Below are 16862 nucleotides of genomic sequence, written 5' to 3' on the forward strand. Positions count from 1 at the left end.
CCAGGATTATTGACAGACAAAACTTAAAGATGTATTTACATTTACATCTCTGAGATTTAGAAAAATTCAGAAGCTCTCTGGAAGTGATCTCTATGAAAGGATCTTCAATTTGGAATTATATCACTGTCTCTTCATCTTCACTGGTTAAATCTTGGAACTTCTCACACAACAGAACAATGCAAAAGCATGACAACAATTCAAGATGGCAGGTCACTATCATCAGCAGGAGGACAAATAGGAAGGGAACAAATCGAAAAAAATAAATGTTTATTTTGTGGAATGAATGCAATGATGGCAGGACTATGAGTTATTGCCCATCTCAGATCATAACCACTTTCCAATTAAAATTATGATTATTTTAAAATCCACCCTTTTAACTCTTGAAGCATCCATCAATCAATCATCCCAACCTTGATCTTGCAAATCTCCTTTCTATTATATTTTCTCGAGGAGATCATTGCAGCTTTTCCACTCTAATACTGCAGCTGATATCCCTTCATCCTGGAACCATTTTAGTAAATAGTGGGAAAGTGAATGATCAGGTTTTACTTAACAGTTTGCACTTTTTCAACTAAGTTTCTGCTGCAATTTCCCTTTAATTGTCATTAGTAAATCTGACAGGTTTACATTTAGACTTGGTATCATGGTAACTTGCATTGAAGTAAGGAACAGTAATCGGAGAGTTTCAAATTGGGTAATTTGTGAAAGAATATTTCTTGCAGGTGTAAACATTTGTAGATATGCACACAGTTCAACTCAACTTCCAGGTCACATTAGCTTGTGTGAACCAAGAAATTTCCAATTTCATTTGTAAAATTTATCAGATTTTCTGAGAAAGCCAAATTATTTTAATAAACAAAAAGAACAAGTCATGATGTATACATAAAATAGGAGAAAGCCCTAACATTTGAAGAAAAAAAACTGTATAAAATAGGCAATTAAGCATGTTATGATTTTTTTTAAAAATCAAAATTTTGGCTAAGAAGTCAGAAATTAAAATTTAGTTTAAATATTTCATGGCATTGTGAAGTTTATTATAATGCAAGCAACAGAAAGAAACTGCAATTTTGCTTTTAAGTTAATTATATGACATTAAACTTCCACAAATCCAAATTCATACCGGAAATTAAAACTTTTAAGGGGATATTTACATTTACATGTGTGTTTTATTTTCACATGAAATCGATAAAGCTTCATAAATAACATTACTGGAGCACTGAACAACATTTTTGCAAGCATAATGCTTTGATGCCTGTCTTAAAGAAAACAATTGATCTGTGGCACTTGAAGTGAAAGGAGCTAAAATAAAAACATTTGTCTTACTATGCTGACCTTGAGTGATGTGGGGGTAAAGAAGAGTTTTAAAAGAGAATAATCAGGTTAAGAATACAAATAAATTTTGTACTACCTGATGATATCAAATGATGCCCTGACTTTTAATTTGTTCTTCAGTGGGATCTGGAGAACAAAAGAGATCTTTAAGACAACTAATACACAGCAGATTCAAAACAACCCAAAATCAAATATAAGGCATTTATCCCACTGAATAGCTTCCAAATTCAAATTTGTGGACATAAGGGTGCATATGGTCAGGTCAAAAAGACTAGCACATGTGCTGTGGCAGTGTCAGGATTTTAAGAATACTTTTCATGGGTGAGCCAGTAAATCATGTAACAAGGCAGTATGGGAAAGTAATTATGATCCATTGATGCTGCTCTCAAATCACAAAACTGTTACAATCCCAATGGAAAGATTTTACCTCCATCCACCATTCTATACAATTCATCATTTTAAATGTCTCCATCACATGAACTTGTAACCTTCTCTGTTCCAAGGAAAACAACCCCAGATCCCCTCATCTAGCCAACTAACTGAAATTGCTCATCCCTGGAATATTTTTCTCATTTCCTTCTGCACCCTCTCCAAAATTTTTGCATATTTTTTGAAGTGGGACATGCAGAATTGTACATAATATTCATAACTCCCATTGCAATGTTTTCATATTTCATGCCTCTCATTGTACAGCTCAGGATTGCAGTTATTTTGTTAACTACTTTCTTAACCAGTCCTGTTACGTTCAGTAAATATATTCTCAGATCTCCATTCCTGTATTTTCAAAATTCTAAGCATGAGTTTCTATAATCTCTTATTTTTCCATCTAATGGATTCCATCTAATGTGATGGATTCACATTTCTCAGCATTGGTCCTTCCACCAATCAGATCATTTCTCCAGCCCATCCAGATCTCCTTGGTCCTCTCACGGTTCACTGTGCCTCCATGTAGAAACTGTAGAAACTGCGCACTGTATTTCCAAGTCCAAATGTAGATTAAGAAAAGCAACAGTTTTCTTCAAACTGTAAACTTCAGGAAGGGGAAATCATGAGAACATGACCAGTCCTTATCAACATTGGAAAGGGTTAAGAATTTAAATTCCTGGGTGTTAACATCTCTGAAGATCTATCCTAGGGCTCCAGATCAAGGCAATCATGAAGAAGGTTCACTAGTGCTATACTTTGTGAAGAGTTTGAATAGATTTGGTATGTAACCAAAGACGCTTGAAAATTTCTACGTGTACTACGGAGAGCATTCTGTCTGGTAACATGGACGCATGGAGGTACCAATGCACAGGACAGGAAAAGACAACAGAGAATTGTGAATTTGGCCAAAGCCATCACGGGCATGAGTCTTCACACCATCGAGGACATCTACAAGAGGTTGTATTTTAAGAAAGGCAATGCCTTCTTCACACTGTTACCATCACAAAAGAGCTAGAGGAGCCTGAAGACAAACAGCTTCTTCCCCTCTACCATCAGATTTATGAATGTATAATGAACCCAGACACTATCTCACTTTCTCTTATTCTTTTGTACTAATTTATTTTTTAATGTTATTTATAGCAATATTTGCAGCTGTAATGCTGTCACAAATCAACGAATTTAGTGACATGTTCATGACAATAAATTCTGATTCTCAGACCTACCTATGGAGAACTCCACTTGACACATCCCTCTAACACAAAAAACCTTCCACTACCACCCACTGCTTTCCGTAACTTTGTTAATTTTCTGCAACACTTTTTATTCCATGGCCTTCAATTACAAATGCAAGCCTACTATGTGCAACACTTGGAAATGGCTCTTTGAAGTCCATATATATGAATTCATCAACAATTGCCTCACTACTTCATTGATCAGAAAACCATATCTAGTTAACCATTTCAGATTTCAGTTTTATTTTCACAATACATAAATGACATCACATACAACCCTGAGATTCTTTTTCATGTGGATGCAGCCAAATTACCACTAATTGGTAGTGCAAAAACTGTACACAGCGTATAGATGTAAACAAATAATAAATGCAAACAGATAATAAATGTAAACAAACAAATGGTACAATACAGGGAGAATAAAAGAGAAAATCAATAAATTGCACAAGTAAGATCCTTCAATGAGTCCCTGATTGAGTTTGTTGTTGAGGAGTCTAATAGTGGAAGGGTAGCAGCTGTTCCTGAGCCTGGTGGTGCAAGTCTTGTGACACCCATTCCTCTTTCCTAATGGCAGAAGTGAGAATAGAACATGTGGGTCTTTGATGATGGCTGCTGCTCTCCAATGGCAGTTCCCTGTTGATGATCTCAATAGTGAGGAGGGTTTTGCCTGTGATGTCCTGAGTTGTGTCTACTATTTTTTGGAGGCCTTTACACTCAGGGTTATTGGTGCTCCCATACCAGACCATGAAGCAGCTGGTCAGAACACTTTCCACCACACCTCAGTAGAAATTTGCCAGGGTTTCGAGCATCACAGCAAACCTCCACAAACTCCTGAGGATGTAGAGCAGTGATGTGCTTTTTTCATGATGCCCCAATGATCACTGGATTGCATACCTCTGGCTTTCCTCTCCTGAAGTCAACAATTAACCTACTGACCAAACTGATCCACCGATAATGCAATAGCCTTGACCCTACACTCTGGTCTTACCCATCAAGAGGACAATGCCACATATGCCAAGCTGTTGTACACTGACTTTAGCTCAGCGTTTAACAAATAATACCTTAGAGTTATGATCCTTGCTGGCACTCAACACCCATCTCTACAACAGGATTCTGGACTTTGTGACAGAATTATCACAAAACCTAAGGCCTATGTCCACAGCACGCTATAGTTCTCACTGCTGATTCCCAACTGCACTGCCAGATTCAGCTCCAAAAGAATCATCAAATTTGCAGATGATACAATAGTAGTTTGCCTCATCAGCAACAATGATGAGTTGCATTATAGGGAGGACGTTGAAAGGCTCATAAAATGGTGTGAAAACAACAATCTGAATCTCAATATAGACAAGACAAAGGAGGTGATTGAGGATTTTAGGAGGACGAAGGTTGACCACTCTCAATGGTTCTGACATGAAGAGAGTGGAGAGCACAAAGTTCCTTGCATGTATCTGAAAGATGACCTATACTGGACTCACACCTCCTTATTTGTCAAAAACAAAGCCAGAGCACTGTAATATTAATCCTAGAGGTAAAGTAGTGACTAATGGACACAATATCTACAGTTTCAATTAGCTAGATGAAGTAAATGCCCTCTGTCTCCAGCTTTGTTTATTTTGGCAATAGAACCTCTTGCTCAAGCAATTTGAAGTGATTTTGAAATTAAGGGATTTAGAGTAGGTCAAGAAGAACATAAAATTAGTTTATTTGCAGTTGATGTTTTAACATATTTGACTGAAACTGAGACTTCTTTACAAAATCTGTATGTTTAATTGGAAGAATATGGGCAAATTTTTGGTTATAAAATAAATTGGGATAAAAGTAAAATTATACCATTAACTGAAGGTGATTATGCTCAATGTCAAAGGGATACTCAATTTAAAAGGCCATAAGAGGGTATTAAATATTTAGGTATTTATATGGACAATAATTTGAAGAACCTATACAAATTGAATTATTTACTATTACTTAAAAAGATAGAGATTTTAAAAAAAAAAGATTAATTTATCTACAACTTTGGTGGGAAGGGTTAATTGTATTAAGATTAATATATTCCCAAGGATACAGTATCTTTTCCACAGATTACCTATTTTAATACTTCAAAAAAAATTTCAATAATAAATATGTAAGGAAATTCCTCTGGAAAGGCAAAATGTCAAGAGATTCTATAGAGAAGTTAACATGGAAATATGAATTGAGCAGTCTACAGCTTCTTAATTTAAAAATTATCAAGCAGCTCAAATGAGATTTCTTGCTTCTTTTTTTTTGAAAAGGAAAAATCGAAATTGGTTAAAATAGAAGAGAGTAAAGCAGTAGAATTTATATATATATATATATATATATATATATATATATAAGTGGGAATCAAGATTAATGGCTGGTGATAAAGATACACCATTATTGAAACATTTGATGAATATATGAAATAAAATATTGCTTCTCGGCCTTTTGGCTAAAATTAAGTGTAATATATGGAATAAAATAAATGATGAAATTGGTGTAAGAGGATGTATATAACCTAAAATGCATTTGATTCAAAATCCTCTAATATGTTTTTCAAAGGATAATCAATTTCTGGATAGTTGATTTCACAAGGGGATTATAAATGTTGAAGATTGTTATGAAAGAGGACAATGAATGTCTTTTGAGCAATTGAGAAATAAATATGGTACAACTTATAACACTCTTTTTTTGTTATTTCCAACTAAGAGCATATTTGAGGGCTAAGTTAGGACCAACCATGTTGTTGCCTAGTTGTACTGGAGTAGAACTCCCTATGAGAAGAGGAATTGTTAAAAAATTTACTTCTATGATATAATCTTTATTACAAGTAGGAATTTTTAAAACGAGGAGTTCCTATCTAGACAAAAGTGGCAAATAGATTTGAATATAGTAATTGATGACCAAATATGGGCAGGTCTATGTAGGGATTGTATGATTATCAATGTAAGATATAGATTAGTTCAGTATCATTTTTTACATCATATATTTCTTACACCACAGAAATTGAATAGAATAAAATCAGATTTATCCGATCAATGTTTTAGGTGTGGTAAAGATGTAGGAACTTTCTTGCATTCAATTTGGTTTTGTCCTAAGGCAAGATCTTCTTGGGTATATTTATGAAATATTTTGGAACAAGTTCTGAGTTGTTTTTCCACAAAATCTGGACTTATTTTTATTAGGAAATATTGAAGGACAAGGCATAAATTAAAACCATCAATAGAATTTTATTAAAGTAGTGTTAGCGGTGGCAAGGAAATGTACTGCAGTTACTTGGAAATCAGATATATTTTCAGGAATGCCAAGATGAGAAATTCAAAACTAGTATTCCTTTGGAAAAAAAATACTTATATAGCTTGAGAAATAAATATCCGATATTTGCAAAGTTTGGTTCCCATATACCCAAATATTAGACTTAAATTTGTAATAATATTCTTTCTGTCCCTCTAGACCTGTGAGATTCTCCTCTGTGTTGTAATGAAGAATTTTTATTTATGTGTGCTAGATGCCATCTCTCTGTGCAAGCCTGATTTTTTTCTCTTCTTTCTACATTTATATAGCTATATTATATCTTCTATATTGTCTATTTGGAGGGAGAAGGGCTTGTGAATATCATCATTTATGTGACTTTTGATTTATTTCTTTTGCAATCTGATTTATATTATTTCAGATTACTGCATGTATGGAGAAAATTTTAAATAAAATGATTTTAAAAAATCAGAAGCACCTGCACTTCCTAAGGAGGCTAGTGAGGGTAAAGCTATTAGCTCCTAACACGAGAACTTTTCCTTCAGGAGCACAATTGAGAGTGACCTTTCTGGCTGCATCAGTGTGTAGTATGGTAGCTGCAAAGCATCAGACTGGAAGTCTATACACAGGATCACTGAAACCGCTGAGAGGATCACTGGGGTCTCTCTTTGTTCTATAGATGGAGCGCTGACTAAAGAGTGCTCAAGGAATTATAGAAAACATCTCCCTCCAGTGCACAGTATCTTCAAACCACGACCATCAAAAAGAAGGTACAGGAGCATCAAAATTGGGACTGGCAGGCTAAGGAATAGCTTCTTCTCACAGACTGATAAACAATATCCGGTTATTGTGACCATCATCCAAAATACTTATATATATTTATTTTGATTATTTGTGATCTTTACGTTCTGTGCATTATGTGTTTTTGCGCATGCACCATGGTGTGGATAGATGCTGTTTCGTCAGGTTGTATATGTACAATCAGATGATAATAAACTTGAACTCTAATCAATTCAGACATCTAAGTGACTGCCAATTCTATACCTGATTACTGTTATTGAATTTCCCAACAGGAATTAAACTGACTCGTCACTCGGTACAGTGTTTACCCCTAAACACATGATAATTTCCAGTCTTCAGGCACTACCCATAAATTTACTGATCTGTATAAGACTATGTTCAGAGGGTCTGCAATTTCTGATTAACTACGTATGCCTTTATGTTGACTAAATTGTCTTTGCGTTAGAGATTCGTGAAAACTGGCAACAATGAGATATAGCCATTTACCCTCTCCTTTGTGGGGAGATGTATTACATCAGTTCAGTACCATGGCACAATTTATTAATAGAAGGTTAGAAATATTATGGGCAGAGCAATTTTGAGCAAGCGAGGTGCAGACCATTATCACAAGGTGTTTGATCCACCTTAATCTCAGATCAATTTAAAAGTTTTTTCCAATAATTGTTCTCTATCATCATCCGCATCCCAAGATGCTTTTATGTCCAGATACAAAATATTTATCTTTTTTAAAATTATTTTTATTGAGTTCAACATATAAGCATACTAGTAAATGACGATTGCATAATGATTCAAATGTACACAAGTAAATATGCATAACTATATCAATAGTTATTTATAACTCCATCTAGTAATAAACATAATGTAAGCAACCATGTTAGTCCCATTTATTGGAATGTTTTAATAAAGTAATACAGTTAAAAAAGAGGGAAAAAAAACTAACAAAATATTTATCAAATATTTGAAATTACTGTTTCCTAACGAGAGGTTTCCTGCAAATATTCAAAATACATGGTTGAGAAAGACTAACATCCTCTTTTGAATCATCTCTACATTTTGTGATATTCACATTTAGTCCTGCTATACCCTCTTTCTACATCAGTCCCCCAATAACACATGGTGTATTCTGGAAGATTTTGTTTTTAATTGTTCAAGATTCCCATATTGTTTTAATTTATTTCAGTTAACTGAAGAATACCACTTTTTTGAACTTCTTTTCAAATTAATGTCTGAAATGAATACTTCTCATCTGTATTTACTGTGGAAAATACCACAAGAATTGAGGCAAATGAGTTGTGATGTCTTGGACTATATCCAAATTACTAAAGAAATGTTAGCAGTCTTAAAGTAGACTTAAGGTGGATAAATTCCCAGGGTGAGACCACGCGTACCCTTGGATATTGTGAGCAAACATGGAAAAAAATTGTTGGGACCCTGGCAGAGATATTTGTTAGCTATGGGTGGGGTACCAGAAGATTGGAGGATGGTTAATATACCTTTATTTAAAAAGGGTTGCAAGTACAAACCAGGGAACCATAGGCTGCTGATGACAGCAGTAATGGGCAAGGTACTGGAGGGGATTCTGAGAGGCAGGATCTAGCATGTCTGATTACAAAAAGTCAGCTTGATTATGTGTGTGAGAAATCATGTCTCAGAAATTTAATTGCGACCAAGAAGATTGATGAGGGCAGAGCAATAAATGTTGTTTATATGAACTTTAACAAGGCCTTTGACCAGGCTCCACATGGTAGCTTGTTCAGCAGATTAAATCACATGGGATCCTGACTGAGTGCTCCAACTGGATTCAAAATTGGTTTGGTGGTTGGAAACAATGGTAGTGGAGAGTTATCTTTCTTATTGGAGGCCTTCAACCAGTGATGAGCCACAGGGACCCGTTGTCTGTCAACTATGTTAACAATTTGTTTGACGATGGGGGTGTTTCTACTGAGCCGGGAAAAGTGCGGTGATGCGAGGTAATGCGAGGTGAAGCGCAGTGATGCGTGGTGACACCTCGAATCTGGCCACACTGTAAACACATCCGGTTGTGGCCGATGTGCGGCGATTCAAGGTGCTCCGGCGTCCTACTTTTGAGGAGGTCGATGCGGGGTGATGCGAGGGACGACCATGGGTGACTCACTGGAAGTCGCGATTTTTCACCCGCGGTTTTCAATTGCTCATCAGACTTCCTGGTCACCTCGCATCGCCCTGCATCACCTCGCATCGCCCTGCATCACCGCGTATTCATCGCTCGGTAGAAATAGTTCGGGTAGTCCTAAAATGCACAGTGATGCGAGGGACAAAAAATCGCGGTGATGCGAGGTGATGCGGGGTGATGCGAGGTGTCCTTAGTATAAACACACACATTGTAGGTTTGCAGATGACACCAAAATCAATGGTGTGGTGGAGAGTGAGGAACGGTATCAAAGTTTATAACAGGATCTAGCTCAACTGGAGATATGGGCCAAGGTCTGATAAGTATGAGGTGATGAATTTTGTTAAGTCAAGTCATGGCAGGGCTTACACAATAAGAGCAGGACTTTGGAGAATATTGTAGAACAGAGAGAACTAGGGGTACAAGTACATCGTTCCCTAAAAGTGGCAACACAGAAGAAAGCAACTGGCATACTTACCTTCATCAGTCAAGATAGTGCGTACAAGAATTGGGACATCATTTGCAACAATACAACATCGATAAGAACACTAGCCTAAGTATTGTGCACAGTTCTGGTTGTCCAGCTATAGAAACAAAGCAATCAAACTGAAAAGTGTGCAGGAGAAATTCATGAGGATGTTACCAGGTCTGGTAGGCTTGAATAATAATGAGATGCTCGATAGGCTGTGATCTTTTTCCTTCGAGCACAGGAGGTTGAAGAGTGACCTTACAAATGTAAATACAATCATAACGTAAATCATAAGGTAAATGGTAACAGTCTTCTTCCCAGGGTAGGGGAGTCAAAAACTAGAGAGCTTAGGTTTAAAGTGATAGGGAAAAAATTTTTTAAAAGCAACCAGAATGTGGTGGGCATATGAAATAACCAACCAGAGGAAGCTGCAAAAGCAGGTACAATATACATTTAAAACACATTTAGACAGTTTCATGGAGTGGAAAGGTTTAGAGGAACATGAACCATGTAGGGAAATGGGATGAACTCAGGTGGACAAGTTGGTTTGCATAGTCATTTTGGACCAATTGGCCTATTTCTGTGTTCTATAACCCAATGACTCCAAATTATGAGTAAGCAAATTCATTATATTGATCATCCAATTGGATTACTCTATTGCAGTTCTAAGTCAGAATGAAATATGTGTCAACCAAGTTAACAATTCAACTTGTTTTTCCCAAGTTAGTTTAGCAGTTGTTTTTCTTAGTCACATCATTAAAACATTATTTTGTACCTGCAGGTGGCTCGTCTTTCCAGTAACTGTATTATTTTCCAATGGTTGAGCGTGTTCTAATATTTCCTGAGGGATGCCATTGTTAAGTGCACCAGGAATGGTTGTGCTTTTGAATCCTAGAATGTTAATAATTATAAATGTAAGAATTCAGCATTTTGCAACTCTTAAAATCTTCACTACTCTGTTTATTCAAAAGAATCTCAATTGTCCTGGTAGTACCTGTTCCAATTCAGAGAATATATTTCAGGAAATTAATTTTCATCCTGTTCTTGCTGTAATGACTCCTAGGTTCCATGTGTTTCTGGAATTTTCAATATATGTATAAGCATATGAAATGCGAGCAGAAATTACCCACAACCCCTCAAGCTATTCCCAGGCTAACCTTTAATCCCCTTTCTTATCTAGTGTCTATATTCTGCCTTAAAAATATTCACACTTTGTTTCCAATTACCGTTGCCCAGAGGCTCACATCCCTTTGAGAGACAAAAATTTATCTAATTTCTGCCTCTAATTGGACAGCTCTTATTTTGAAAACAAGACCCTCAGTTTTAGATTCACCCACATGAAAAAACATCCTTTCTATGACCACTCCAGCAAAACATCCCCAAATCTTATGTCTTAAATGAATCCCATTTCACTCTCCCAAACCACGACCTTAAGAAGTAGGAGCAGAATTGGGAAATTCAAATCATAATTGATGTACTTTTCCTCTCAACCCCATTTTCATGCCTTCTCCCATTAACCTCTGACACCTTGACTAATCAAGAACCTATTAACCTCCACTTTAAATACATCCAAGGATTTGAAGTCCACATCTACGGCAAAGAATTTCGTAGATGCATCACCATCTGACCGAAGAAATTTCTCATTAGCTCTGATCTAAAGGAACGTTCTTCTGTTTTGAAGCTGTGTCCTCTGGTCCCAGACTCTCCCACGACTCCACATCCACTCTATCTAGCCATTTCAGTATATGGAAGGTTTCAATGAAATTCCACCCCCCTCCCCACCCCCCCAACATTTTCCTTCAGCACTCCAGCAAATACAGACCCAAACCATCAAATATTTCTCATACATTATTCTTTTCTTGTCAACCTCCTCTGGACACTTTCCAATGCCTGCATACCTTTCCTTAAATATGGTGCCCAAAACCTTTCACTATACTCCAAATGTGATCTCACACTCACACACACACTCATACACACACACGTTATAATGCTTTAAACTCCAGTGGAAAGAAGCCTTGTTTTCCAATCATTCCTCAAAAGACAATCTACACTATCCAACTATTAATCTTGTCAACTTTCTCTGAAATGCTATTGATTCTGTACCAGCCTTCTTTTAATAAGGAGCCAAAACTATACAGATTCCTCTAATTCTCGTCTCAATTACATCCCATATGGCTAAGGCATAAGCTCTTAATTTTGTATTACTTTGTAATATGTTGATGTTGCATGTGGTAATTAATCTTCAAAGTTGATGCACAATGCTTAGCTTAAATCAAGTCCTATCTTCACTGGTGATAAAATAATTTATAGCTGCTGTTAAAAGTCTTAGGGAAGATGTGCAAGATCATCGATTAGCAGATGAAATGAACAAGATTTTATATAAAGAATCAGGGGTTAAAATTATTATCATTTGCTTTAAGAAACAAATATCACAACAATATAAAAATGAAAATGAGTGGAGACAGGATTAATTTTCCATATTGGTATCAAGGACATTAAAACTTATTTGATCTTCTTAAATGCTGGCAGCCAAGACATTCTGTTTATGGAGGCTCTCAAAAGTTTGATGGAAATGAACTTTTATCTTAAGAATGCAACCTGAAATTTAAGATTGAAGGAAAATACATTTTGATGAATTACCAATTTACCCTAAAATAAAGTTATTTGCTACATGGCATTACAAACTGCCAAAACAAGTGTCATGGCTTCTTCTGCTGGCCACTGTCACCCTCATCTTTTTTCTTGACTTTCAAGAATGTAATTTTCTTTCCTCTTGCCTACAAATTTATCCCATCGTCACTCTTCTTACTGCTCTTCTGTACCTACTATTTGTAATTCCCTGTGAATATCTATTCCTCCCTTGACATTCTCCAAAGGAATTGTGGAGATTTCAGTAACTGAAAAAAATGGGCTCGTCCTTACTCACTGGCTTACCTGCCTGCTCATATGTTGCTCTCTTTCCCCCTACACTTGAATATCCTGCTTTCTTCAAATTTTCTCATCTGCTTTTAAATCCTGGTCATGTATCACTTTCTGAAGATTTATTTGCAACCCATCCCTCTCACTTCTCAAGATTTCCTCTTCAACCATAACCATTTCTTTTCTCTTTCCTTCATCAATGGCCTCTGTATCCAGCTGCCCGCATTACATTGCTTCATTTCTTTTTGTACAATTCCTGGGCAAAACCCTCTCCCCAGATCACTTCTCATTACAATTTCAGGCTTTGCCCTTCTTTTACTGGGATTTCTCTGCAGTTTGTGTCCCCTACAATCTCTTTCTCACCTCCACTTATTGTGCCCTATCCCAAGGAAAACCTCTGTAGTCCCCCACCTCATCATGCTCACAGTACCGCTCCTAAATTCACTCTCATATTCAAGGAGTGAACATATAACTACTTAAGGCACTTCATATAACAATTACAACACGGAAACAAGCCAATTTGGCCCTTCTAGTCCGCACTGATCCAAGTACCCTCCTCTAATCCCACTTACCAGCACTCTGCCCATATCCCACCATCCCCCTCCCATCCATAATATCAAGAGAATAGTCATTTGAAGTGGCCATAAAATGGAATCAAATATCTAGGAATTAGGGTAGACAATAACCTAAATAATTTATATAAGCTAAACGACACCCCATTGCTCAAGAGAATCAAGGAGGTCTTAAATAGGTGGATGACCCTCGTTCCAATTTTTTGCTGGATTACATCAGATAGCACTGTCCATTCTTCTCATGATTCTGAATGCAAACAATACCTTTGCAGCTTTCCCACTTCCAAAAGCAATGCAGAGAAAAACAGAATGGGCTGTAGGCACTGTGACTGTAGTAAAAAAACATTGAAATCCTGGAGGAATTCAGATGGTCTATTCAGCAGCTATAGGAGACAAAGATATATCGCCGACATTTCGGGCCTGAGCCCCTTCTTCAAGGAAAATAATCAGAAAAGGCAAAAGCCGGATAGATCAGAAGGTCTCAGAATTCAAACAACGGGGGAAGGAATGGGAGCGGAGAGACGACGGGAGCAAGGAGGTGTTTAACGAAAGCCAGAGAAATCTCCATTCTCTGTCTCCTTCTGACACAGACATGATAAATTCTACCTAGTCTCTCATCACATCCAACTCACACCTTTTGTTGGTTGGATTCCTCCCCCATTGTTTGAATTTGGAGACACTCTGATATATTCTGCTTCTGCCTTTTCTGATTTTCCTTGAAGGGCTCAGGCCAGAAATCAATGTAACCTCTGCCTCGGCACAGAAACAACACCTATCTCATACCTTTGAATAGCCTGGAAGTCTTCCACTATAGGCATAAACATTTTCCCACAACACTTGCAGCATCCCATTTGCACCACTATTGTAAGTAGCTCCATAACAGTCCCTTACGCTGTCAAAATTGTCATCATCCAGCTTTAAAAATGTATCTTTGTGCCAGCTGTCCTTGCTTATGGCTCCAAATGTTCCAATTTTCATTTTCCCTCAAATGTTTAGGTGTTGCTTTCCAAATTACGTTAAAGTCTCTTTAAATCAGACTACTGCCTTGGCTTTGCAATGAAGAAAACTGAATCAAAGTTACAGATGCCCAAGTGTGACTCTGGGGTATTAAAGAAAAATCTACATGTTTATTGTGGTCCCGATGCTCTTTCTGCAATTCCAACTGTAGGCTCAAGAAATTCTGTACAGATTTATCAATGCAGTGTGGGTTCGGTATTCATCCTGCTACATCTAAAATACAGAATAACAATTGCCCTTGAAACAGTTCTTACACCATTCCATCCCATGCACAAAGTATGGCTCTTAAAAGTTACTTGCTCAACCTTTGAATTTTTGCACCTGACAAAGGTGGGGGAACGAAATCTGAAAATCAATTCAAAGCACGAAAATATCGGCCTTTAAAAAAACCAAAATAAATCAAAATTGCATTTCAGGAAACATACAGCAATAAAGAAGTTGTAATAAAATAAATTACTTTTAAAAAAAAAATATGGACATTACTGACAAGGTCAACATTTGTTGCCCATTCCAAAATTGTCCTGGAGAACAGCTCACAAAGCCATTTCACAATCAACTACATTGCTATGGATTTGGATTTTAAGGCAGAGAAGATAAAAGGGGGTGAACCATGAAAGTCTACAGACTCTGTGACTGCAGTAAAAACACAGATGGTGGAGGAACTCTGTCAGTCTCCCAGCATCCATAGGAGGTAAAGATATGTCCTGAGCCCTACTTCAAGGTATGACTGCTGAGTTTCTCCAGCATCTGTGTTTTTTTTACAGACTAGGTAAGATGGCGGCTTTGCTTGTCCATGATAATTAGGGATTTACAACAATCCAGTAATATCTTGATCATCACTGAAACCTCCTCTTCTTTTTCAACATTTTAGCTTATAAACTACACTTACACTTCATAAGAATGTAATCCATCAAAATGTATCCAAGGTCTCCAGATTGGGTGCCAAGCCACTGGATTACTTGTACAGTAACTTAATCACCATACCACCACTGCTTTACTCAATCCAGAGTAACATCTACCTTACATTTTTCTCTCATTCTTTTCCTCACTGAAGAAACTGAAAACCCCCAAGTCATTGAAAAGATGAAAGATCAAATGTGTAGTCCTCAGAGTTGTAAAAGATGCAGTGAGGCATTTTATATGAAAGGTGCTTTGATAGCATACAACATGACTACTGAAGATGTCCAACAGTTTGTTCGGGAAATACAAGTCCAAAAATGTGCTTATACTCTCCTTCCAATTTTCCCAAATATTATCACAGTTGGACACAATATTTTACAAAATATTTCCAGATATTCCTAATTCAGAGTGACAATCATTTGTTAAAATACATAATCTGTAGATGATAGGATTCTCCATAATTATATCTGCAACAACCTGCAGCAGAAACAAGATCCACAAAGATGAATTTGATACCGAATCTTGAATTCAAGGGGAACCTCCAGTCCAGATCCTTCATGTAAAATCAAAGACTGCTGTACTGCAGAAGCAATTATGCCAAATATTCCTGGTATTCTCAGGCCAAGAGATACAATGCCAGGTTATAACAAGTAACCTCCTATTGGACAGCTTAGTTCCTGCATAATTTGTCTCCCGAGGGCTTTTTGGCAGCATTCTGCTATAAAAGTTTATCATCCTCTGATGGACCATTGCATGAACGTGAAGCAATTTCCAGAAATAAACAAATCTATGATTTTATGTGCAACAAGGCTGACAGGGAATGAGCATTACTAAAGGGATATATATGCTCTTTAAAAAAAATGTTTTCAAACATTTGGTTGTTTGAAATAACGTCTAAACAGCTCAAGAATTTGTGGCCATTATATTTTCAGGAATGTTGAACCACTTCATGGCAAAAACTAGTTTAATAGACAAACCAAAACAAATCAAATTTTTGTTGTTATGATACATGACATCTATGATTCAAGTTAAAGCTTCCAGAAAATCTAACAGTAATAATACAGCAAGTCCCCAGGTTAAGAACGTCCGACATACAGACAGCTCATACTTACGAATGAACTACACAGTTCTTTGGCTCGAGGAAGAAGAATGCCTTCCGCCATTTAAAGTCAGATCATGTTGCCATTAACACTGTGCTGAATGCGTAACTTTGTATTTGACTTAAACTTTTCTCTTATTTACCCTTGTAACTGTACCTCCAAAGTGTAAATCCATCAAAGAAAAGGAAAACGATCACGATTGAAAATAAAGTGATTAGAAAGAGGTGAAAAGCCATCAGTCATTGGAAAAGCGTTAAGACTACAGCCACTCATCGATCAGAACAATTTTAAAGGATAAAGTGAGAATAATGGGGCATATGAAAGGCCCTACCCCGATGAAAGCTATAATTATTACTAAGCAATGCAGTTGTTTAATTATTGAAATGGAAAAGCTATTGATAATTTGGTTAGACAATCAAAATCAGTGTAATATGCCTTTTAGCCTTACTTTAGTGGAAGAAAAGGCTCAAAGCCTTTTCAATTATTTAAAAGCTGCACGTACAGCAAGTGAAGGTGATTGTGATGAAGAATTTTGTTGCGAGTGGGGGTTGATTCAATCGTTTCAAAGTGAGGGCAAAGTTACATATTAGAGTGCAAGGTGAATCAGCAAGTGCTGCAAGTGTTTTTCTTAAATGTTGAAAAAAAATGATTGAGAAGGAAAGTTAGTTGCCAGACCAAATATTTAATGTAAAT

General features: G+C 36.7%; 1 protein-coding gene across 10 annotated transcripts in view; it reads right to left on the minus strand.

The window, feature by feature from the left end:
• agbl5 (AGBL carboxypeptidase 5) overlaps nucleotides 1–16862 on the minus strand; it is a 167014-nt gene that overhangs the window by 36149 nt on the left and 114003 nt on the right. For 7 of the 10 annotated variants that reach the window (XM_069886507.1, XM_069886501.1, XM_069886503.1 and 4 more), the window contains 2 exons: nucleotides 10437–10552; nucleotides 1409–1458 (listed from right to left, as the gene is read on the minus strand). In XM_069886507.1, the coding sequence (XP_069742608.1) occupies nucleotides 1409–1458; nucleotides 10437–10552 (166 nt within the window). Of the gene's footprint in view, nucleotides 1–1408; nucleotides 1459–9835; nucleotides 9919–10436; nucleotides 10553–10655; nucleotides 10738–16862 lie in introns of those variants that run through there. The other 3 variants (XM_069886506.1, XR_011340474.1, XM_069886509.1) reach the window with 3 other exon arrangements.

This window comes from Narcine bancroftii, chromosome 6 (assembly GCF_036971445.1).
Source record: "Narcine bancroftii isolate sNarBan1 chromosome 6, sNarBan1.hap1, whole genome shotgun sequence".
Taxonomy (NCBI): Eukaryota; Metazoa; Chordata; class Chondrichthyes; order Torpediniformes; family Narcinidae; genus Narcine; species Narcine bancroftii.